Source organism: Columba livia, chromosome 8 (genome assembly GCF_036013475.1).
Source record: "Columba livia isolate bColLiv1 breed racing homer chromosome 8, bColLiv1.pat.W.v2, whole genome shotgun sequence".
NCBI lineage: Eukaryota > Metazoa > Chordata > Aves > Columbiformes > Columbidae > Columba > Columba livia.
Window position 1 is genome coordinate 8,835,075 of NC_088609.1, and position 25,157 is coordinate 8,860,231.

Below are 25,157 nucleotides of genomic sequence, written 5' to 3' on the forward strand. Positions count from 1 at the left end.
AAACTATTTTTTAAATTATCCTGTAATGGTCCATTGCACGTCATGAAGAAAAACACTGCAGTATAATAAACAACATTATTAAGGATAGCATTTTAAAAGATCCCATTGGTTAAGTAAAAAAACCCAACTCATACGAAGTTTTATATGGTTTAAAGAAAAAGTGTAGACTAAAAAAATCTGGACGTGCTCCTGTTACTTTTGTTGGGAAGAGAAGAGTTTGTAACTTATTTCAGCTTGATTAGGACATTTGATAATGTAATGTAGAACTTGAGCAAATCCTAACAGAATTGCTGTGAATTCTATCACTGTTTAAAATATAAACATATGAAAGAACTGAAAATCAGTGTGTGCATTCTAATAACAGCTTATTTAATGAAGAGTGCTGGTCTGTAATCAAAAGGCTACCTAAGAAGGTACATGTGGGCCAGTCAAGTAAAGAGACTACTGAACGTGACATTTCCTTGCTATGCTGTAGAATGCACAACACTAATTAAACATCTCAGTGAGCAGCAGCATTAGTCTGATCTCCTCTGAACTGGTGTCCTTTACACTGCAGCATCCTCCATTAAGACAAAAGCAGCTCTTCATGTCCCCTAAGATATTCTGCCCGTCAAGAGACATCCTGTTTGGCAGCCTATCACAGAAAATGACTGCAAAGAGTGAAATCAACCTTCAAACAATATTGTAAATTAGGTAAGGTAACCAGAAACTAATTTGAAAACAGAGTGCTATTCTGTACAAACAACCCTATGCTGGCAAAGATTAATAAAAGGACTGTCAGAAAATGACTGTTTATAAGACGAAGAAAATTACTCATTTTTATATACATGCCCTTCCTGTATATAATTCAGCATTATGAATTTGAAAGTTCTGATTCTAAAAGCCAGTGGCTTATTCTCTACTTTCACCTTCCCAGGCTTCTGGGATCACACTAATTCTAGCAGGGAAATGCTTTTTGAACACCATGGATGATGGACCAGAGGTGAGTTCCTTAAGAAAGTGCAAAGAGTAACAAATATTCAACAGCACACCTCAGTGAAATAAAGGTGGAAAAATTAGCAAGGAAACTTAATCAGTTTTGTTTACATTTCTGTCTAAAGGTTGAAGATAATATTTCCAATAATCTGAACTGTACTTTTTTCCTCCCTCTTGTGATAAATGTGCACGATGTCTTAAGAATCTTGGTGTTCAGCAAGATCTGTTATTAACGACAGGGAATTTTGAGAGCAGTTGTACCAGCACAGAGACTTAATTCTGCTTTAGAAACAAGACTTCTAGGGATATCATGGAGAGATAAAGCACAAACTTCGACAGCTGAGCGGCACCTGAAGAATGGCACCCAGTCCCCAGCACGGGATCGCCCCAGCGCCTGCTGCTGACATCTCCGACACACACACCTCTCCTTGGGAAGAGGAAAGCAGATTTTCACCTCTAAAAGGTGGGGGATGACAACTGAAACAGCTGAAGACTAGTCTGAGACTTTAAAGAGTTTTCAAGATGTAATTACCTTTTAATTAGATTAAACTCTGTTAGTTTTGCAGAAAACCAGGGTTTGTTTTTTGGTTTTTTTTTTTTTTTTCCTCAGGTAGAATAAATCTAAGGGCCCTTAACATTTAATTTTGACAGATGGCCTGTAACATAAATATTGCTTGTTCAAATCTGAAACCGTGATCTTTTGGTGACTATACAGTCTGAGTTTACTGAAAAAATAAGTTGCCTCAGAGCAACTCCAGAATCAGAATCCCAATAAAAATGCAATTACATAAGCTTCTGAATTCCTCTTTATGTTCCAACCTTTTGCCACTCTTTCTATCAGCTGCTTATTTCCATTATTAGGCATGTTAACACTTGTGTTTTGACTAGCACATGACCAAGTTTTGAGATTATAGCAGAAGTTTGACGGGGCCTTCATTCCTGAGGATTTGATTCTATATCTAATTTTACAGTAGTATCAGCCATATTCAGGTTTAAATAAAATGGTATAAATCCAAAATAACTCACTAACTTCACTTGACTTGCTACAGTTTTTGATCTTTTTAGCTACGATTGGATTTGTGTCCTGCCTTGCCTCATTTGTTCCATGCAGCTCCCACAGGATTCACTAAGCTCGTGTGCTATCACACCAACAGACTGTAAATTCCTTTCTCAAGAGAAATACCAATCACAGCCTTGCTCAGTTTTTTTGTTTTAAAAGTGTATTGTCTAAAACAGAGGTGGACTCACTGCCACTTTGTGTGATTAACAACAAACCCTATTTTTATTGGTGTTATACAGGCTGTTTACCAGCTCAGAGAAGCGTATAAAGCAAAAACCAGATGTTACCAAAACACAGTAATACATGTTTTAAAAGCTAATGTCAAATCACTGACAGTTATAACTAGTGCTTCAGTAAAATGAGAATGTTACAACAGCTACCACGCTCTTCACACAACATTTGGACCAGATGATCTCCAGGCGTCACTTCCAATGTCAACCATTCTGAGATTGTGTGATTTCTGTTGTCTACAAAACTACACATTATCATTAAAAGGTCTCAAAACTGAAATTAAGTTGGAGGTCCTAATGCATAAGGCATAAACCTGGAATTAAAACAGTTCTTGTCTCTAAGAACCTCGTACAGTATTTTGAAACACTGAGTTTAATTTCCACTAACACCTTTTTTGTTTGTTTGTTTTAATATGTAACATTGCAGAACTGGTTCCAGACAAGCCCTTTGAAGTTACAGAAGATAGAAAAGAATGTTTCTAGTCCATCAGGACACTAACACTATATGCTGCCCTGAAAACAGCAGTCTTTGGTATTCCCAACAGCTAACAACCCATTTTCTATTATTAACGAGTACAATCTTGCTAATAATAAACAAACAATAAAATGACAATGCTGCTGGTGTTGATTAAAATGCTGTTAATTGACACTAGCACTGGGAGGAGAAAGAGGAGAGCATGGTAACCTGATGTTCCTTCAGACGCTGGGACCCCCGAGTGGTACCACATTGGACACAGACCCCAAACCAGAGCCCGACACGCTGTCACCTGTGAGGAACGGCATCGCTGCTGGGTCGGTACAGGTCTTATGGGATTTTGTTGGAGGAGAACAACTCTCTTCACCATTTCTACCATCAGACAAAAGGATGTTCACATGAGACCACGCTGCTTCACTTCAGGACAAAGCCAAGGCCATGCAGGAGGTGTCAAGGCGGCCACTGCTGGTGTGATTAATGACCTAGATGAGGTCACACTGCTCTGATGGGCACTGCTAACTCCTTCATCTACAACGCTCTTCCAGCAGCAAAGACTAATGATATCAACAAATAACTTTCTACACTCAGATATTTACATAATTCCTGTAGTTTCATAGCCAGCACTTTTTAAAAGGAAAGCCATGAAGTTAAGGATCAAAACATGATGGTAATCCATTTAACAGGAGCCATGAAAACCACCGTAACACCCATGGCACCCATACCTCAAATGCCAACTCCAGGTTATGGTTTCAGACAATGGTCTCTCTGAAGCACCAGCGGGAACGAACATGGCTCTAAACTTTCAGCAACAAATACCAGCACGCATCACCAGAGCATTTGGACTTCAGAGGTATTGATATTCATCTTCCCAAGACTATGGATGTATTTACTAGCACATTTTATTAATGTGAACACTCTTTATATATGCATTTACCAAGTATTCTACAGTAACATTTGCAAATATTTTATAACTTGCTCAGTTAAAAGGACAGATTTCTCTACCAGGTCTACAGGAAAGGGCCCATGTCAGTCTTTCCTGGAAGGTGAATGAGACTTGAACTATTCTGAAGTAATGCTTCGGAAACTTCATCACTTTCTGCTGCTTCTGAATTCTATCTTCTGGTTTTTAAAAAAAGACAGATGGAGTTCTTAAAGAGCAACTTTAATTTGTGTTGCAATCAGCAGCTTTTCCAAGAAAAGCTAAACACATTTGCACTGAAAATGGCAAAAGTCTTGAGTTTCTCTCATGTTTTAAGCAGCAGACCTTATGCTAGAGAAAAAGGTGCCAAAGATAAGAATCAGAAGCTTCTTGAATGGCCTTTTACGATTTTCTAAAAGGTTTTCTCCACTATAGTGATCCAGTATAGGCTGGCCTATCATCTGCTCCATGCCCTGCCCCCGGAACAGAGAAAAAATTTCTAGCCAGCTTAGTGTACAGTCTAATAATTCCAGCTCTAGTCTAGACTATGCAGATTGCACCCTGACCCAAGATGAGGGCACTTCATCCAGGACTTCCCTTACACAGGAACTAGCCTGTTGACATCTTACAGCAGCGAGCTCTTCTGAGATCTTTGCAAAACAGTTCCAAGTGGTCTAAGCTCATGATTAAGTCTCATTAATGCTGAATCCAGACAGCACTGCAGACATGTCCTACCCCCACTGCTCCTGTCAGCCAGCTATAAAGTTTCCCATGCTCAGCCAAGTTGTTTTGTTTCCCTTCTCATGGAAGTTTCTTGCTTCCCATTGGTTTATACCCCTCTGATTATGCTTCCTCACAGGAATATTTACTTATACATTAGAGATAACAGCAAGACATTCAGTCTCTAAATAAGATTCAATATTCAATTCACCTAATTCTATTAGCAAGTGAGATGCAGGCAAATAGTTTTGACAATCATAAACCAGTCATTAATCAGGTAAGTATATGCTCGTAATTGAGGAGTGTTAAAAGTCATGCTAACACCATTCTGCCATCACTAGAGGTGTTCACAGAAAGCAGTTCCCATACACTGTCAGACACTAAACAGCGACAGACAGGAGGAACCTGAGGGTCAGACCAATCCTGTCTTCTCTAGGGTACCAATTTCGCAAGTTACAATCCTTAGAAACATTTGCAGCTTGTCTGCCTGGGTTTAAACAATTTGTTTGATGTGTCACCAAACTCCCAAAACAACAAATACTTCTGTTACTCTGACCTCATAGTTCAGAGAAATCACCTCAGTTTAAATGTGTTAGAAGTGACACTACAACACACCTACCCTATGATGTTACTCTCCGGACAGAGTACTTGTGGTGGCAGTACGCTAATTATACCTTTATTCAAAGTGTGTATCCATGGAAATGAGGGCTGACGGGACAGCTAAAGGTCTTTTCCAACCAAAACAATTCTATGATTCTATATCTGATATGAAGGGTTAAGAAAAACAATGTGTCTGCAAGTCTTACCAGAAATCTTGGTTAAAAAAATGCATTTGCTCCTGAAGTAATAAAATAATAAATCACAACAGACACATGCAAGGCAAATTCTAACTTAAGTGAAGATCACCTTTTTACCTGAAGACTGTATTAGTTTATCAATAAGCTAAATTGTACTATCAAAACCCCCCAAGCCCCAAAACTTTTAACCATTAGAAAACAAACAAAATCAAAACGTGTAATTCAGTTCTTCCTCAGAACACTGAGAGCTGAGCAAGCTAAAATTTTGTAGATTTATATGCAACTGATAGTTTCCGATTTCTTATACTCCTCAGTCTATGTTTTCTTGTTCAGGATTAACTAAAGCACCTGTCTGGTCAGCTTGAGGATGGGCTGAAACTCAGGAGGCTGGTCCTGTTCTCCCCATCCCGCCACCAGCCACGTCTGGTGTGTCCATGGTGAGGACAGCCAGGTTCTGACGGGACTGAAATGTGGGTCCGTGTCACCACAAGGCCTGGCAGAGCCGCACTAGAGACAGGGGCACGGCAGCAAGAGCGGCACCACGACCACAGCAGCAAGGCTGGAGATCAGTGGATTGACTTTATGGGCTGGTTATGATAGAAATACATAGACGTATTGCTAATCCACTCTGCTGCACTGAGCCGATGTGCTTTAGAAACCAGTATGATTTAAACTTCACATTGACATTGTCTTAATGGAAAGAGACAAGTGTCTTGGGCCCAATTCTGCAACCATTCAGTCATGAAGTTCCCTCTGAAGACAACTGTAACCCCATATTTTGTGCTTCCCTGGGCCCTTCTGCTCTCACTGAGGCACAATTGCTGCCAGTTTTAGTAGGGCAGTGAATGTTGGTTCATAATTTCATGCAGTTTCCACATGAATTACTGCCCCAAAAAGATCTATTTTTGAGATTTGTTTGGTTTGTTTTAAAGATGATTAATACATACTCTCCTAAAACATTATTCTTTTTTACTGGGAGACTGATATGCCAGAATTTGATTTCTATTTCCAAAACTTGCATGTGTTCAAACTCTATTCAAACACTATTTCAGTTAGAACCACAACATAAAACCACAGAGAAACAAAGAGAAAACATCTGCTGCATCTTGTTACTCTTATTAATACTGTGGAGTAGCTAAAAGAAAGCACTTTTTCTATGGTAACTAACTCATTGCTCTTATTTGTACTATTCTCTTCTCTGTTATTTTTTCTTTATGCATTTTTACATTCATTCACATTCAACTAATAATCACACATAACATTGCAATTATAGTCAATATTGACATCATACATTTATTTGAACATATATTAGTTATTTTTCACAGGTATTTCACCTAGGCTTTAACAAACCCCCCCGTATGTGAGTTTATACTGCCAGTGATTTCTGCATGTCATGAAGTCCCTGGGCATATTCCTGACAGTAGCGTTATTGTAAAACACAGCTGGAGCACTTATCAAGTCAAAAGTGCTGTTAAATAGTAGTCGCCTCCCCTGTCACTTGTTGCTTCAGTCAGATGCCTCAGGTTACAAGAAATGGTAGATTCCAATAAATCCACCTGGTTGTATCTGGAGTAAAAAAAGAATTACTAATTTAAAAAGCCAACAATTTTTTTGGTTAATATTTATGTTTCATGGGCATACATGCATCCAGGGCACGAATCAAGTAAGCCACAGGCTCTAAGAACCCCTGCAAATATACACAGTTAATACTAAAATGGCAGGATCTCAAAAGTTAATAAATGTTAGCATTAATGTTAGAGATTAAAACCTGATCCAAACTCCTCTTTGTGTAAATGAAACTGAGGCTCTCCGTATTTACACCATGATATCCATATTCCATCTATTGTAATATTTCTTCTATCCTCTTAAGTATGGTCTGATTCAGGAAAACATTTAAGAGTGAGTGGGCTCAATTTTAAATACTACTTTCCTTTTAGCACACAATTAATTGTGATTCCAAATTCAGGGCTTTGTACACAAAGCTCATTTGTTATATGGTGTCTTAAATCCACGGTGAATCTTAATTTCCGTATCCCCACCCTGCAGAGCCCAACAGGGCTGCCTGGCCCGCAGCACAGCAGCAACAAAACCTCAGGTCTGGAACCTAAGCGAGAACATAAATTTTCATAGGCACATGCAACTCACAGCAAATAAAACTGGTTTAAACTCAGCTGTTGAAAATAGGGGATTTTCTTCCCCTGTGGGATGTCACAAGTTCATTAGTGTCAGAGTTCAATACTCTCTGACCAGGTTACTTCAGATACTCCACATTAGGAGGGTTTAATGTTTAATATCAAGTTTACTTATTTGAAGATATTTGGCATTCCATGGGTTTAGCAGAGCGATACAGCTGTGTATGGAAATCGTAACACAAGTGCAATATAGAGCTGGATCGCACTACAAATGTGATTCCCATTCCCTGTCTCTCTGTGGTCCATCATCACGATGCTGGGAAGAAACGTACGAGTCAAAGCCAGCTCAAGCCCATGGCCCTCTTTGCATGTCCTTTTATTGATCATGACTGTTTTATACTTTATGGTGGACTGAGCCACACATATTTTCCCTGCCCTGTGCTGATTAGCTCAGGAAAACATTACTATCTACTATTTCAGGAAAGGCAGTTTACACAAGTATGTTACCCACTGTACATCTAAAGCAAAGGTCACCCTGTACTCCTTTTTATGTTGAGATTAAAGTTCAGCTTTCTTTCCAATAACTGCTGGTCATTCCCTTCATTCTTGCCCATCTCCTCCTCTGAGCCCTCTCTTATTCTTGATTGTTCACAGGGGATTCTACATAGTCTGAATCAGAACAACATTACCCACACAGAAGATTAAGATTTGATCAAAAAAGAAACATTAACCTGTTGTTAGATGCTGGAAGGCTGGAAGATTCACCAGCCTCTTCAGCCTCTAAAGCAGGGATGTCTACTTCATTTGTACAGTCTTAAAATTACATTCAGCCCTTTAAAGGCCACTGCAAGGCTGATGTGACCTCCGGTGAAAATGAGTTGGACACCCCTGCTCTGAAGTGTTTTCCATTGATAGATGACAACACTCACAAGTATTCATCCCTGAGTATTTGGTTTCACAAACGCTGATACTAGTCTTTCACTTGAGTATTTGTGTCATGTGTTTCTCTTGGACAATGAACCTTTCAGGTCGCATTTACAGGCAGTCAGGCTGAACAATCAGTCCATATATGTGTATCTTAACAGTGAGAACATGTCACCCGCACACTGCTGCTGGGAACCAATCCCTGGATGATCCATAGCAACTATTTTGCTCAAACACATCAGCCTTCCAAGTTAGACAACAAGGCTTTTCCATGGAAGATAAGGAACTGTGAGAAATGATGTCCTGTGCTACATGGATCAAGTCCAGTACCTCCATGTTGTGTGACAACTGCTACATGAATACATAGTAGGTCTGACATTTCCCACAAACACAGATTTACAATGCAAGTGCCAAACTGAACAGGCAGAACATGCAAAATAAGGCTGTGCCCCAGAGCATCAGTGCTCCTGCACTCACAGACCCAGCACACACAGATGTGGCTGTTCAACAGCTGCCCACGCTGGGCTCACGTTCAGCGTATCTGACCTGGAGCATGGAGGGTAGATGTATCCAACTATTATATACAGGATCCAGACATCCTGGGCGATACCTGTAGCCCTCAAAGTCCACCTGAGCAGAACTTGTGAGTGCTGAAGGAGGTGAAGCCTGAGGAAACCAGATTTGCAGCAGCCTTCAGGAACGGTATCATTGATGCTACCACCAGTAAAACTGTGAGACAATTACGAGTGTCTGTCCATTCAGATTCCCCATCACCTGAACGAGCTCAATGTTACTGCTAAAAATATCTGTGGTCTGTGCAAGAGCACAGCTCTCTTTTTGTGAGTGCTGCTCCCAGGATGGCAAGGATTTTTTTTCATTTGGTTGATTAGTTGGGGATTTTTTGTTTAAAATCTTATTTCACTTAAAATAGGACTGATCAAATGTTTTAGAATGCTACTGTTTTCAGCTTTCCAGACTTCTTCCCCTGTCAATGCAGCAATGACAATATTTGAACTCTGGCTTAAAACATAGAATACCAGATCTCCATCTAAATTACAATTACAATTAATTATTCTGGAGGGAAAAAAATAAAATAAAAAAGATGAGTGAACTTCAAAGCAAGTGGAAATGGAAACACCTAATCAGGTCGGCAAGGGTGACAGGAGGGAGACGATGGGGTAGGATCCATGGAAGAACAAACTGTAACGTAAGTGTAGGAGAATTTACAAGACCGATCAGGTGCCCTAGAACAACAGCAGACTTATCCACATGTCCCTCACTAAAGACATGTCTACCACAAGTTACATCTAGTAGGCAACATGAGGGCATTAAGATAAAATTGGATTTCAGTTATCCTGACAGCTGAGAAATGGAATAAACCCCTCAAAAAAAAAAAAAAAAAAAAAATCAATTTCTGAATTTAAAATCTCAATCTAAAACACAGCAATTTTGTAATTAAGAATTGTATTAATGTTTTCAAGACACAATTCTTTGCAAGCCATAACATGATTTGATCTTAACCACCAGCAATAATTTCTTCTGTTGCACCCAAGCATTTCCCAACCCAACAGTACTTGCCCATCAACTGAATCCAAGTAAATCAAACTATAACCCTAGTAAACTGTGGATAAATGAGAATTTGATAGTTGTGTTACTACTTGGTTTTGGCTTCTGGATTATACACTAATGAAATTATTCCTGAATGCTTACAAAGAAACACAGTAATCCCCATGTGATTTCTTGACAGAACCATATAGATAATGGCAAAATGCAGCTCGAGATGATAATACATGTATATCCTGAATGCTTCGGGAAATGTGATAATGAACTTGCTTGAAGACAAAAAATAGTTACCTGAACCACAAGCATGTATTTTCCTATTATTAACAGACAAAATGAAGGATAACAAATGTTTTTTCTCTTAGAGGACCTTCTATATGAGATCTCAACCAATAAACCTAATCAAAGCTTCTATAAAAATTGTGAAGATTAATATAGATTAAATGTGACAAGCTGGAAATTCTAGGACACAAAAGACTGACTTTCAAACCTCATATGCCAGAAGGCTGTTACAAGTTACTGTTCTACTGTATCCTAAGGATGGAAGCCAACACTTTCCAATGCCAGGCTTTTTTAGACATACAATTATTATCCTCAGTCTCTCTTCCTGCTTTACTATAGACTAAAAAAAAGTAAAAAACTGTAAGAGTTGTGGATTACTGCACTCAGAAATCTGGAAATAGTAAAATGAAGTCAGTTTGCCAGTAACCTCTATAGTCTTGCAACACATTTTTAGCTATGTGTTTGATGATTATTTTATGTCAAGACACGGTCCCCATCTCCCTCACCATTATTTTGATCCTGATCCTGTTAGTCCCTGCTGCAGTTGCCATCCAGCTTATGCTGGAACACTGAAGCAATGATGTGTTTTCACAATACACACAAAAGCCAACATTCAATCTTAAAGACAAGATGGTATTTTGTTTACCTCCAAGCCTGGATTTTCCCCCTTCTTTAAACACATCCCACTCGCTAGAGAATTCAAGCAAAAATCTGTCCCACAGTTCGCATTCCCTCCTACTCGTATTCCCAGCGTTCAAGCATTTCAGTTGTTCTGAACAACAAATAAATCCACAAATAAATCCATCAGCCAGAGCTCTGATCACTGGGTACCAAGAACTATTATTCCTGGGATTCTCTGATACTCTGGCAGAGTCGTATCCCTACAATTACATTTACAACTGCTTTGAGTGTATTACTTGTTCCAGAAAAATGACTGGAAAAATGGTCCTGAAGTGTGAGCTTCTTTTCACATAAATTTCCTGTCTTGAGCAACACACAAGTCATTATAAGCTAACTGATGAAAATAAGAAGCTTCCTTTACCCATTAAGTATTTCCTTATCTTTTTCTAATTTGATCATTACTCCATGACAACATTCATCATACCCACTGCTTCCAGAGGAATATTTTTCCATAGCCAAAATGTTTACTTTATTACAGATCCAGCATTTTAACTCACCAGGAAAAGATTTGCAGCTTTCAGCCATATAGAAAATCCGCTGCAATGTGCCTTCTACCTAGTTCTATGAAAGCTGCAAAACAACTGTACAAAATCACCTTCAACAACTTGCTGATCAATGTTTATCACTACTGAGGTTTTGCCAAGAGACAATGGCAGTTTCCCCTACAGGGGAAAACAATGCATTACAGAAAATTCACAGCTGGGAGTCAAGTACAAATTCATCCTGACAGAAATCTTGTATTCTAAGTATGATTATATTTTGGTCACCTGCAATTACCTTTAAAAAAAAAAAATAGTTCTGATAGTGACATACAATGCAAATGTAATCCAGAAGAAAACACCAAATTCCCTGTCTTTCATTCACTTTTATTTTGCTGTAGGTCAGACCTGTAGTGTTGAAACCATAACAGTGAGGGTGGGGAGGAAAATCCACAAAATTCCTCTAAAACAGAGGAAAACAAGGAAGGAGCAGGCGATAAACTAAAACTGTACTTTCAAGCAAAACTTACCCTAGGCCAATCCTAGCATCACCTTGGATCATTTGGTGAGTCTGTTGAGGGCTCCTAAGATGTTCCAACACTGTCAGAGAGAAGGTTTTAACTCCACTTTGCAAATACAATAAGTGATGAGCAGCTAATAGCACCAATGAATGGAAGTCAGTGTGTGGGAAGAAACAAACACTTCCCCAAAATGCTCTTTTACTGTGTCACCCTTTCTCATTATATTGTCCTGACACCTGTGAGTGAGACAGAGCATAAATCAGCAGCATCCTTAGGTTTTCCTCAGATATCTTTTTCTGGCAGTGGTTACAATGCACATAGCATTACAGTGCACTTGGAAAAGAGTGTGTTTATTTCCTCCTGCTCACCAGATTTCCAGGTGTACTATACACCTTCACAGACAGTTTATGGCTCAGAATTCTAGTGGGTTTGTTTATTTGTTTACTATCCTCAGTTACAGACTCACTTCTTTCAGGGTTGGTTTTGTTAAGAAACTTTCACTGATTTCTCTTCCTGTTTTGTTTTTCAGTATCCCAAACCCTTCATTCACTACTTACAGAATTTTTTATTCCCTTAGTTGAAAGGGAAACCTTTCATCACAAAGAGACCAGCAGAAAGAGCCAGCAGTCCCCAGTAGCTGAGCTCTTGTTCTTATTTTCTCTACAATTGCAAAGAAACTTCAAGACAGCGGCTGAGAGGGAAGTTCTCTCAGCCTGGAGGACCAGAGTCCCAAAACAGTGATGGGCTCAGGCTCGGGGCAAGACGCTGGACTCGTGTCACAGTCCTCTGGCCACAGCACCCGGCACTTGTGCAGAGCCCATCGGCACAAACCAGCAAGAGTCTGCTCGGCATGAACTGCGTAAACAGAAAAACAATGTGTGCACGGGTTACTTGCTTTCCAAACAAAATTATGTATTTATGGCTATAATAATTCTGTTATTTATGTTTTGTCAAGGTGTAGCAGGGACCTGGACAGATGCCAGAAAAATGCTAACAAGAAAATACATATGTATGTATTATATACATATTTTCCTAAATACATAAATATATACATTTCTAAATACTTTATTATCTCACAAATGCCATTCAAACCCTTTCAGTTATTTATAGGGGTAAATATTACAAGAGTTCAAGACTACTGGTCACACGCACACAGCACTTATTATAATGTTCCTGTTTATGGCAGTTGTCTAGATGATCGCACAGATATTGCATTGTACTGAAAACAACAAAAAGGGGTATTCACAGATACAGCTCATTGCCTTTTGTCAGATAGAGCAAAGCAACAGCATAGGAACTATTTATCATTCTGTTGGGGGAAAAAAATCTAAAAATAAATACAGTATTTTGCTACACTGTTAGTCAGCTGGTTTTTAGCAACCTGATCACGTCCAAGAAATTCTAACTCTCGTAGAAAAACATAAGTGATGAAAAAACAAGCAGTTTTACTGTAACATCCAGTACAAATATCTTAAATAATAAGTATTAGAGCTATTATTCAGCATATTCATTTATTTCAAAGTGCACTGATTATGAAGGACACTAATTCAGCTACCAGATTTCATGGCACATCACCCTGTACAAGTCTAGACGTTGTGCACGCAGCTGGCCCACCAGGAATCTGTTAACCTGACAAAGATACTTACTTTTTTCTATATATTATCAGCTGTGCAGAAGAGATAATCAAGCAGAATCCTGCCCCGCTCGTGTGCTAGAGCTCCTTCTGGTGACATCTGCTCCCAGGGCAGAACGAGGTTCCCACGCTCACCGCATCAGCACCACAAAACACACTAAACCATGTACGTTAATGGATTATCTACTGGTTTAAGGAACAGGCACAAGCATGGGACTGCCCGCTGGAGAAGGAACCTGCCAAACACTTTTTGAGAACCTTAGTTATTGGCCCTCTTTAGTGAGAGTCTTTCCTCTAGGCCAAATTCCCTGTCTTGGCAGCTGTTGAGGTCGATCAAAGGCACTTTCAGGTTCTGCTACAATTGAAGTTCTTTGACTTCACCATCACTGATCAAGAGAGCACCCTGAAGGACGATCACCTGCTGCAGCTTCCTTCAGCACAACCTGACGGAAAGGATGATTTCTACTTATGTGGATTGAGATTGGACACGTGCAAATGTTGCTGTGTGGCCTTCCCTTATAACGAACAGAAGCATCTCATCCCTGTGTGTAAAAATTCCCCATAATTCATATGGGCATGTGGACAGCACTGAATTTGTACATCAGCAGTAGGCTCCATGGGATTATCCCACAAGCTAGAGAGATTTCCTCTTGGCTGCTTCTATTTATGGGCGCTTATAGCAGCCCAGCTGCTGTGAAGGACAACAGTGAACTACAGAGACTGAAATTCCAGTATCATAAAAGCTTGGTACCAACAAACTCAGACTGAACAATATGGAGGGGAAAAAAAGTAAAACCATTAAGATAAAGTTTAAGTTGCGCAGGACATTTGTCTGCAATTATACTTTGTTACTGTTGGGATCTGTTGCCTAAGAAAACTTAGATATCCAAGACATGCATCTAACTCTAATGGCTGTCAGACATTTATTTCCTGTCACCCTGGCAAAAGTAACACACATGTTTACAATAAATGTATTTTTCCAAGTAATTAATTTTCAGATTTGTCACTACTTTGCCACCACCCTCATGGAGTTTATGTCCCCAACACCTCACCACCCAAATGAGATCCCATTAGTTCATCAAGTCAGCACAGTCCAATGAGTACTACAAACTAGATGTCCCATCTCAGCTACTATTTTCTCTACCCAAGAAGAAAGAAGGAATGAATTTTTAAGCAATTAATACTGACCCACGGCCAAATGCTCTCTGCTGTGTCTGAACTTGACCAGGAGCTGCTACAAACACTGCAAAAGAGGTATAGAGGTATCCCACCCAAACACTGCTTTTTGCAGGGCCTTCTGGCTCCCAAACTTGCTGAGGTTCAACCACCTCCAAAACAAGTGACCATAGAAAATTAAGTTGGAAGGAGCTTTGAAAGGGTTGTTCTGTTTGTCTTCTCCCAGGGTTTTCTTGGGTACCTTCTTCAACCTAGGACTGAAACACCTTCTTTAATGTCCCAAAGAAATCAGCACCAGTTCAGCTGGAAAAGACGACCTGAGAAACCTGCGTGTCCAGGGTTGTGTGTACATCGCACTGCCACTATGTGTGGCTTGGCCTTCACTGGAACAAGGCTGGTAACAAATCTGGGGATGTGTTTATCTTCCTTGTATTAAACAAAGCAGAATCATATTTCACCAAACACACCCTGTTCCTAACCTCACAGAAAAGCTCTTCTGTTTACGTGCTTTAACAGCTCTAAGTCAATTTATATAATCCTGCTAGATGCTCCCGTATTATTGTATTAGGCTAATAGTCACTAAAGAGACAGCATCTCCTTCACACAATACCCAGATGCTAGGGAAAATTATATACTCACACTGGCAGATTTGGTGAATCTGACTGCCCTTGAGGACAAATAAATAGGAAAATAAATAGTAAAAACAGTTAAGCAACCGTAAATATTACATTGTCCTTGCACTTCAGGAATGAATGCACAGCAAACAAGTTTTTTTCACGTGCAAGTGAAGATCAATTACTGAATTTTCTAAATCACCTCCAGGTTTGTTTTTGTTTGGTTTAACTATAACATCAGTTTTTCTTCTGACCAGGTAGTTATGGCTACTTTGTTTTATTTTTGCTTATCATGGTATGGTACTACCATGTTTTTACAGATAATAGTATTAACTAATCGGTCCGTGTAGAAGGATATATTTATGACTCTAACGTAAGGATGCAGTGTAGAGAAATACAGGCCCAGTATGACAGGAGAGACCTTGAGAAGTGGAGACAGAAGATGGGATAGTAATACCATGCACAGGATGGGAAAACGAACGATCAGGGCCAACAAAACAGAAAAACAGAGCAAATATTTAACATAAGTAAAACCGACCACACACAGCAAGTTTGAATATCATTTGAAATTGTAGGCCAGTGAAGGGCAAGGTATCAAAGCATGTTAGCAAATATATTAAAAGGTCCCAGAGTGAGGAAGAAGAAAACATCAACATCATATTCCTCCTGGCATGAGATTCCAGACATTGGCAGCTCGCAGCACCAGGCACTGCAGCCCACACCTGCCTGAGGACATGGAGCAGCAAGTGAAGGATGAAGGATGAACCCTCCATCGCTGCTCCATGTCCCAGCGCTGGTGGCTTCAGTCTGGTGCTAGGGGACCGAGAGGGTGTCACTGTAAGTAGCACATGGAAGGATGAACCTTCCATCATGAGGAAAAAGGAAGAGGGGACAGAAACCATGAAGCATTAATATAACAATTTTAATTCTATTTAACTGTAACCACTATTGAGAGTTATTTAAGACTGTATCGATCAGATAAAAAAATCATTGAAAGCGAGAGAAGCACAGTAAGAGACAGAACACCTGCAAATATTTAACTACAAGTGCACCAGAACATTAACATGTCAAATAGGTAAGTGAAAAGTACCAGGTCTTACTTTCACAAAACCATTGGTGTCTCTGCATTTGATACAAAGAGGTTTTTTTAACTTCTTTTGAAGTTGAGTTGTGAAAACAACTGCTTTGTGACAAATGCACAAAATGCTGAATAATCAAAAAAGGATCCACTTTTATTGTTAGACAGTCACACTGAGAAGACAAAATGACATGGAGACAGACCACAGAACATCAAAAGCAGGACTGGTCCCCAAGAGAAGGCAGGTCTGAGACCCAGGACACCCCAAACACGGGCTGTGCAACCACTGCACCCTGAAGCACCAGGGGCAGGAACACAGCAGAAACAGCAACAGCTCCTACGGACAGTCAGCGGCCACCAGGCCAGAGTCAGGGGCCAGGGATTCCACGTAGCACTTCAGACACAGAACTGGGACAGACGCCCCTTGGACTGAGCTCCACCAGGAACCAGAGGTGCCAACTTGAGCTCAGATGGAGCCCTTGGTCAGGGGATGTGGGTGGAAGCCTCGGGTGAGACTGGTCAGGTCAACGATGACCTATTTATGTTCTTGACACCCTGATGCACAGAAATACAGATTCCTAAACAGAAGAATTCACTAGCTCTGACAAAACTACCAAGTTATGGTAAATGTACTAATTCTAACTCTGCAACAGTTATGCTTCATGCTTCTGTGCAATGTCTCTTATTTCAGAGCGCAGAGCCCAGGGAAATAAACATTAAAGGCTTTAAAAATTCCATACCCATATGTAAAGCCTTGCTTCGATAACACAGGGGGTCTCACTAAAAGCAGTGGGTCTGAGCTTTATCTCCTCCTGCATGACAACTCCATTACACACCCACACTTGCCTGGAGTTTGTGTCATGTAGAAATGGCTCCAATCCATCTGACAGAGAACTGTGGAGTTAATTTCATTACATCACTGTTCAATTGTACAGTAGCAGAGAGAATATCCCCTCAAGTGCGTACTAATATCCAGCTTGTTAAAAGATATAACAAAGTTTATGTAGTCATAAAGAAGCCTAGCTTATTAAAATATTTCTTTCTGGGTAATGCTCAGTGACCGTCATACCACTCAGCAATAAATAATCAACTAATAACAGTTAAGTCAATCTCCTTACTCAAAGACATTCTGATTGTGTCACCCTTGTCCACAGCTGAGCAACACTTGACTCCCAAGAACAGCTCAGCTTCAGTTAAATACACTGGAAGAAGTACAGTACTCAAGCTCTAGAGGATGACCAGTCAGAGCTTGGATGCTTTCACATACTCTAGAATCTTAATTGGACTGGAAACGGTAGTAATTAATTTGGCTCAAGAAAGTACTAGATCACTAGATGAGCAATTTATCTTGACTAAATCCTACTGGTTTTATTGTCTGTACACTTACTGACCTGTTTCAGGCATGCAGCACTTGTCATGTTTTAAGAAGACACACTGAATTCAACTAAGCTACTTGTATTAATAAAGTAAGGACTTGTTGTATCAAAGGATACGTCTGTAAATTTAACAGAGCTATTGTTTGCATCTCCTTAATAATCTCTTGAAGGCCTCTTGTGAAAACAGGATACGCCTAGCTCTGTAAATCTGAGTCATCCCATAAAAGTCTCCATGACAATCCAAATGAGGGAATGAAGTTTAAACTGTTTTTGAGATCAGCACAATGTAGGAATCCCATGAAGGTATCACTGCCACTGAAGTACCAAAGTACAGACGCTTCCAAAATACCACAATGCATAAAAAACTAAGAATTGCCCAGTTATCTTTGTAATAATGGTTTTACCATAATACACAATAAACCACACTGCTGTTCAGAAAGTCTCTATTCTTTGTGGTAAATATTCAACATTTTAAAATACCATTTATAGAGATAGCCACCACAGTCCAACAGAAATAGTATATGTATTTAATAGTGTCTAGATACATATCTATATCATATCCTATTGCAGCCAATAATGTGCATTTGAAGTCTTCAAAGTACAGATTATGAAAACATGTATTTAAACAGTCCTGAAATGCATATTTACATAATTTACTGTAATTTATCTAGAAAGCTATTGCCAACCTTTGTGTTCACTCTCACACAGTTCTATAGGGATCTTTAATTTTTTCCCCTAATATTGTCCTGTTTATTATTATCCTCTAATCAGTCCTGTTCTTAAGTTTTGGGGCACAACTTTGTACTGACTCCTTTAGAGATAAATTTGAATTAAAATCTTGTCATGACAAAAAGGTAAAATGAAACCAATTTGTACTGCATTTCTAATTCTTTCTTGATACTATACTGATTGTTCAGTGAATTATATTCTTTGTCTTATCTATTCCAAGAAAACAAACTCATTATAAGAACATTCAACATGACCACGAACTTCTTGATGAGTAACAAACATGTCACACAGCTCAGAGGATGCAGACACATCACCACATTAGGCACCTGACGTAGAGCCCAGTTTTAGTCTGGGAAGAAATGTTCATGTTCCTCTGAGACATTAGAAATCTAGCTCACATACACTAAGTGTGATAGTCTTACCTGTGTCCCCCACTGCATTCCCTTTATGAAGTCGAGAAAGAAACAGCAGCCACATAAATGGCTTAAAACCGCTTTGTCACTTTCACCTCAAAGTACACACTGGTATCTAGGTGTTTTTCAACAAATAAGTACTGTGTTTATTAGACCTACTTTTCAATAAATCTACAATGCAACTGCATAAACCTTCTGTGTGTCTTGTTTATACCTTCCAATAACTTAAGATTCCATCATCAACTTCCATTAAATCTGCTACAAAAGCGGGTGTGTGTTAAGATAATTCTACATCTTGTGAAAAATCAGCAGGAGACCAAGAAAGACGACCCTGTCCATGCCCTGAGGCATGAAAGGTTAAGCAAACACTGTATTAGACTGCAGAGAATCAAAGACGGGGGTAGGGGAAGTTACTGCCTAAATGCCCCCCAAAACTTTACTGAATTAGACAATAAAGTCCCACTGCCTGTGACATTGATGAACTAGTGTTAGTCTCAATACAGACACCACTTGTTACTGGTTTCCAATCAGGTATTGAGCCGTTGGCTGTAACTCTAGAGACAATGTTGTAGAGGACATGACCAAATCACCAGGCAACAGATGAAGCAGCGCACTAAAGTTCTCGCTCAGAGACCTGTCTGCAGTAATAAACAACGGGAAGCACACTACAAAGTGCTGCTTTTAAAATACTCTGTTTTTCTCCCCAGACCCCTAAATTTATTCCATAGTTAACTGTTTTATCAAAAACTATGATGTCAGCAAAACCAGTCATTGCTGAAGCTCCATACTCAGGTTGAGCAGATGTGCCCAAAGAGTAAATGCTTTATCCCACCTAAAACACGCACTGCAAAGCCTAGATAAAGTGGACCAAGTTTGTGTCAGAGGAAGAAAGGTTTAAGCCATCTGAATTTCACCTACTTCTAACACTTCTGAGCATATTCACATGTGAATAAAGTGTTAAATCAAGTTTCAGTTTTCATATAAATGACCCTTGAACCTCAGAAGGTGAAACAAATTACAAAAACGTGATACACAAAGATTTACCAGCAGGAGGTCAGGAGGCTTTATCTGCAGTAGCATCATAGCCAGCATCTTCCATGACATATGACGCTGCTATGGCTAAAGAATCATTTTCCTTAGGCCAAGCGTGTCCTTCCTGCATGGTACATGTGTCACTGGATGGAATACAGAAAGGGAAAAGCAGGCATGCTACAAGAAATAACATATCTTAACAGAAAGTTTCATAGATCATCAAAAGCTCTTCCACGGGAAATACAAGAACCTCCCCACTTGGGAAAATAAACAATCATTTTTAGTAAAGAAATTGACACAATCACATCAGCAACTGGGAAACTCAACCACAGACTCAAGTTTTGGTTGCACCCACTACTGGCAAAAGAAATCATAGGAAAGTAGCCCTTCCTAGAGAGAATCTAAACATGCAGATATAAAAAAAGTCAGCTAGCTAAATTTGAGTTGAAAGTAATAAAACTTGGTACTTCATATACTTACTCTTACTAATGTTTCTTAAAACAGTGATAAAAACTTTCTTTAAAGACAATGTCATCATCCATTAGGACTTCAGTGATTTGTAAGCCAACAATTGAACCACAGTTCACCCCTATAGGAAAGTGCTTATGGTACCATCACTGTTAAGAGCCTGATTCTACAATGAGGTCAAAAAGAATTTCACCATTGATTTCAACAGCCACATGACAGCCCTTAACATTGCAGTTACATGAAAGGAAATACTACTTCGGCTAAAAAAAAACTCAAACAACCCACAACCTCAAAAATCAGCTATAATGAGAAAGGGAAATAATGAGTAATTTGCCTCCTTAGCTTCAGTCGCAACCTTCCTGTTGGGAAAGAACTTTGGTTTTTCTTATTTGGAGGTCCTCTGCTAGAGGGAGAAGCCTCAATAAAATCAATGTCATTGCTCTTGACAAAATCTCCATATTTAGCCCATTTTGGGGAAAAAAATGATGAAATTCCTGAAGCCACCTTACAGCTGTTCCAGTGAAGACTAAACTTAAGAAACCACTAAGAAGCTTGTTTCTGAAGATGAATTTACGATCCTTCTCACACATGCAGACAGGTAACACAGCTAAAACTAGGAGAGCTTAAGAACAGGCCTCAAAATGTCTATGGAAGGAAACACACTGATGACATGAAACAGCTAAAATAACAAAAACTGTAGTCAGAATAATTCTTCCAAACAAGTTGACTACAAACACACCACCCTCCTTCCTGAAGTTGAATAACTAAAGGATCCCTCTCTCTTACCTGAGTAACATGCTTTGAAAAAATAACTTAAAAACAATGATTGTATTATGACAATAAAACACTCTGTACTTTGTGTCACAACTTTCTTACCAGAGTGTTTTTGCTTACAAATAGCAAGTGAGGAAACATACACAGCACTTACTGAGCTGTATTCAAAAGGTGTTTTCCCTTCCTGAACACTGTACTCCCATTCTTCTTTCAGAAGAACATTTCCATGCCTGTCTTTTCCACCACCAGCGCTGAGTATCTATGGTCCCAGGCCCATTCCCTCTGCAGTGGACTGCAAGACCACTTTGAATTCCACAGGAGTAGGAACATGTTCTCCCAGAAGTTAAATAACTACAGACTCGCCTATTTAGATTTCACCTGTGAAGCACCGATTTCTTTCTGGCTTGTCTTCCCTCCCTAAAGGCTTTTTTCTTTTTCGGGAGGAAGTCAAGCTGCGATTTTTCCTTTAGCCAGATCAAGGCTCAGACCACAGAGGTGAATTATAAAACGGTTTTCCGAGCCATAAACATGTCACACAGCACGCCCGCGATGTCGAGGCAAAGACTGCTTCCCAAGCCGGTCCTGGCCATTCGTGTAACTCAGCCAATTACAGGCAGCCTCCGGGACCGACAGAAAAGCAGCCTTGTTTCCAAGGGGGTTGCTCGTTCTGCAGATTTGTTTTGCATGGAAATCTCGCGCACACTGAAGAGGAAATCGGTTTTGTAGCGACACCTTCAAACAGGCTAAGAAGCTTTGCAAACCCCGTGTCCTCTGTCGCAAATACATGAGCTTCCGAGGAGCAATTAAAGCAGAGCTGGAGCACCCAGATGAAGTTCTGCCCCCGGTGACCTTCCCGCTCAGCGCGGAACCGGTTGCGCCCGCGGAGCCGCCGCTCACTGCGCCCCAAGGTCGGCACCCCCGGCCCGCGGGTGCGCAGCCCCCGCCACGCACAACGGCCGCCGCGGCCTGGCCTGCCCGGCCCTCCCGCCGCCGCGCACCTGCCGCCGGCCTGCTCGCCCGCCTGGCCCCTCCGCAGCCCCTACACCGCGGCCGCAACGCACCTGCTGCCGGAGAGCGCGGAGCCGAGGGGGTTCTCGCCCTGCCCGCCCCCATCGCGCCTCTGCGCACAGCGGCTCCCAGCCCGGCCGTCCCGCCTCCTCGGGCCGGGCGAGCCGCAGCGCGGGCAGAGCAGCGCCCGAGCCCGGGGATCCTCCGCTCGGGGCCCTACGCCCACCCCGGCCCCGCCGAGACAAACAAACTCTGGCTGCCGCTGCACGCTGGGTCCGCAATGTAAACAGGCCGGAGGGCGGCACAGGGCCGGCTGCCTCCGCCCGCCAGCACCGGGCCCGCCCCGCCTTGCCCCCGCGCCGGGCGCTCACCGTAGAGAGACGCGGAGGCTTCTCCCTTCCTCGCCATGGTCTCCCGCTGCCCCTCGCACCGGCGCAGCCCGGGCCCGGCGCCTCCGCCCGCCGCTCAGCGCGCTCTTTGTTGCCGTGCAGGCATGAGAGGCGGCAGCGCCCGGGCAGCCTCCGCTCCGAACAGCGCCCGCGCCCCGCGCTGACCCTCCCGTCCCGCCGGCTCCGCGGCCGACGCCTGCGCCGAGCCCGCGGGGGCGGTGCCCGAGCCGCGCGGGGGGGCCGCGGGCAGGGGGCGCAGAGCGGGCGGACGGGCCGCGGCTGCCCCGCACCCCCTTTCACTGCTCCGCACCCCCTCCGCTGCCTCGCACCCCCTCCGCTGCTCCGCACCCCCTCCGCTGCTCCGCACCCCCTCCGCTGCTCCGCACCCCCTCCGCTGCCCTCGGCGGGACGCGCCGCGCTAACTTCGCCTGGTCTCGGCTCCCGGTGACAACTTCGGCGGCCGGCAGCAGCGCCGGCAGTACCCGGTGCGGTCCGCAGCGGGGGGATCTCCATCCATCCCCCGCCGCCAGCGCTGCCCGTTCCCCCCGAAACGCGGCTGCCGCAGCCGCACGGGCCCGGGGGTTTCGTGGCGCTGCCGGGAAGCCCGTCCCGCTCCGGGCCCGAGCCCGCAGGTGCCGCCGCTGCAGAGCAGCCGGTCGGAGCCGCTCCCGCCCCGCGGAGCTGTCCGGGCCCCCGTGCTGAGCCTCCCCAGAGCCGCCTCCCTCCGCCAGCACAGGTGTGAGCTCACGGGGCTGCCGAGAGCCGGAGGGACCCGCACTGCTCACAGAGAGCGGGGCCGTTTGTCGCCTCCCCACCGGGGCGAATTGTAACGCTTTCGTTTTGGTTCTGGGTGGTGGCATTTTCATGATTCAGTCAAAAACAGGTCCAGTCCTGACAAATTTGGGTTGCTGGGCAAAAACATTCCTTCAGTTGTCATTTACCTCCCTTTGTTTTACCGGAATGGGGCAATGGCCACTTCAAGAGCAATTAGTCTGATTGCTGAGATTCTTTGTTAGTTTTGACAGCCCAAATCATCACTACAGCAAAAGGACACTATATTCAGATACCACATTGCTGTTTATCTATTAGTCTGTTGTTAGGGAAACATCACAAAGTCCAACACACAGAACATTTTATACTGAAACACATTTTGAAATACCCTATGTAATTCTTGACAGACGTGCACCTGTAGGCCACCATTTACATTTTTACACATGAGCGATTGAGGAAAAGGTACTTTCCAAGGCTTGCAAATAAAGGTATCCTTTCAAAAGTTGGCTTAAGACTCTCAAAGGCATATGATGAGTAAATTAATATGCATAGCTCATGAAGTTGTTACCATGCTTGTATTGAAATATAACCCAATCATACACGTGCTAGAGGCAATGTGAGTATGAGCCTCCTCTGCAGTCAGTGCATCATCAGGTCTTGTAGAACTAGCTGCCTTGACTCATTTTAAGAAAACTAAATCAGGCATCTCTAACACCTTGTCCATCCTCCCAGAGGTCTCAGTTCAGGACAATTGCTCTAATTACTGAATTTCACAGATGCAGTTTTGTCTGCTAGTAGTGGAAGTAGTGGGGGGAGTTCTTTTCCCCTCTGCATTAAATCGTGAGGATTTATTTGTTCCTCTAATTTTTAAATTGAGCAGTTGCTTCCTCCAGTTACCTAATTTCACCAGATTACTACCCAGGCAGAAGTTTATGCATTCTGTGTGCCACTGGTGGGCTGCAGAGCCCAAAGTCCTTTCTCAGGCCCAGCCCCCATGTCCTCCTGAGCCTCCCTCTGGTCCAGCTGCACAAGGTGCCCGTCTGTGTCCCAGCAAACGGATCCCACGGGCAAACACCTGCTGTGGAAAAGGGGTGACACGTTTTGCCGTCTATGAAGAACTCCTTATTTCATCCAGTGTTGATGACTAGAACAGTTCAGACAATCCCACCTACAGAAAGAATAATTTCTTGTGTCAGAGGTGGAGTCAAATGTGAGGAAAGCTGTGCAGGACAGCTCTGTAGGCAGCCGGGCATAGGTCAGTGTCTTTGGCTCACTCTGGTACAGCACAGCGACCTGAAGGTACCGGCCATGACAGGACCTGCTGGTCAGAACTGAGATAAAATTCTCAGGAAAACTCAGGATTATTCTACAGCTCAGGGTCACTTTGCTTCCTCTGTGCAGAGAGTATATCTATATAGAGTCTACTTTGGAGAATGGACATTAAAATCTCAACAAACTACACAAGAAAAATCATAGGTAATGGAGTTTGTATAGCCAGATCTACAAATAAATATATAAAATATATTCTATATGTATCATATGTTATACATAGTTTATAAGATATACAGCATGCACAATAAATTATTTTGTGTCTATATATATTATTGTAAATATAATGTAATGTAATGTAATGTAATGTAATGTAATGTAATATAATATAATATAATATAATATAATATAATATAATATAATATAATATAATATAATATAATATAATATAATATAATGTAATGTAATGTAATGTAATACAATGTAATACAATGTAATATATTTATATTATTTATTATATACTGTATTTAACACGTTAAATTTAGCATATGTGCTATATATAATACAACATATAGTGTATGTTATATTTAAGAAAATATATATTTAGGGCTGTTGTGAACAACCAGAAATAAGCTTTTACTTACACAGCACTTCCAAGTTCCAGCAAAAAAA

The 25,157-nt window shown here is 41.7% G+C and overlaps 1 protein-coding gene across 2 annotated transcripts in view; it reads right to left on the minus strand.

The window, feature by feature from the left end:
* SLC44A5 (solute carrier family 44 member 5) overlaps positions 1-22,635 on the minus strand; it is an 82,144-nt gene extending 59,509 nt beyond the window's left edge. Inside the window, exon 1 of one of the 2 annotated variants that reach the window (XM_065071875.1) lies at positions 22,428-22,635. In XM_065071875.1, the coding sequence (XP_064927947.1) occupies positions 22,428-22,464 (37 nt within the window). In that variant the 5' untranslated portion in view covers positions 22,465-22,635. Of the gene's footprint in view, positions 1-22,109; positions 22,345-22,427 lie in introns of those variants that run through there. The other variant, XM_065071874.1, reaches the window with a different exon arrangement.
* Positions 22,636-25,157: the final 2,522 nt, after the last annotated feature.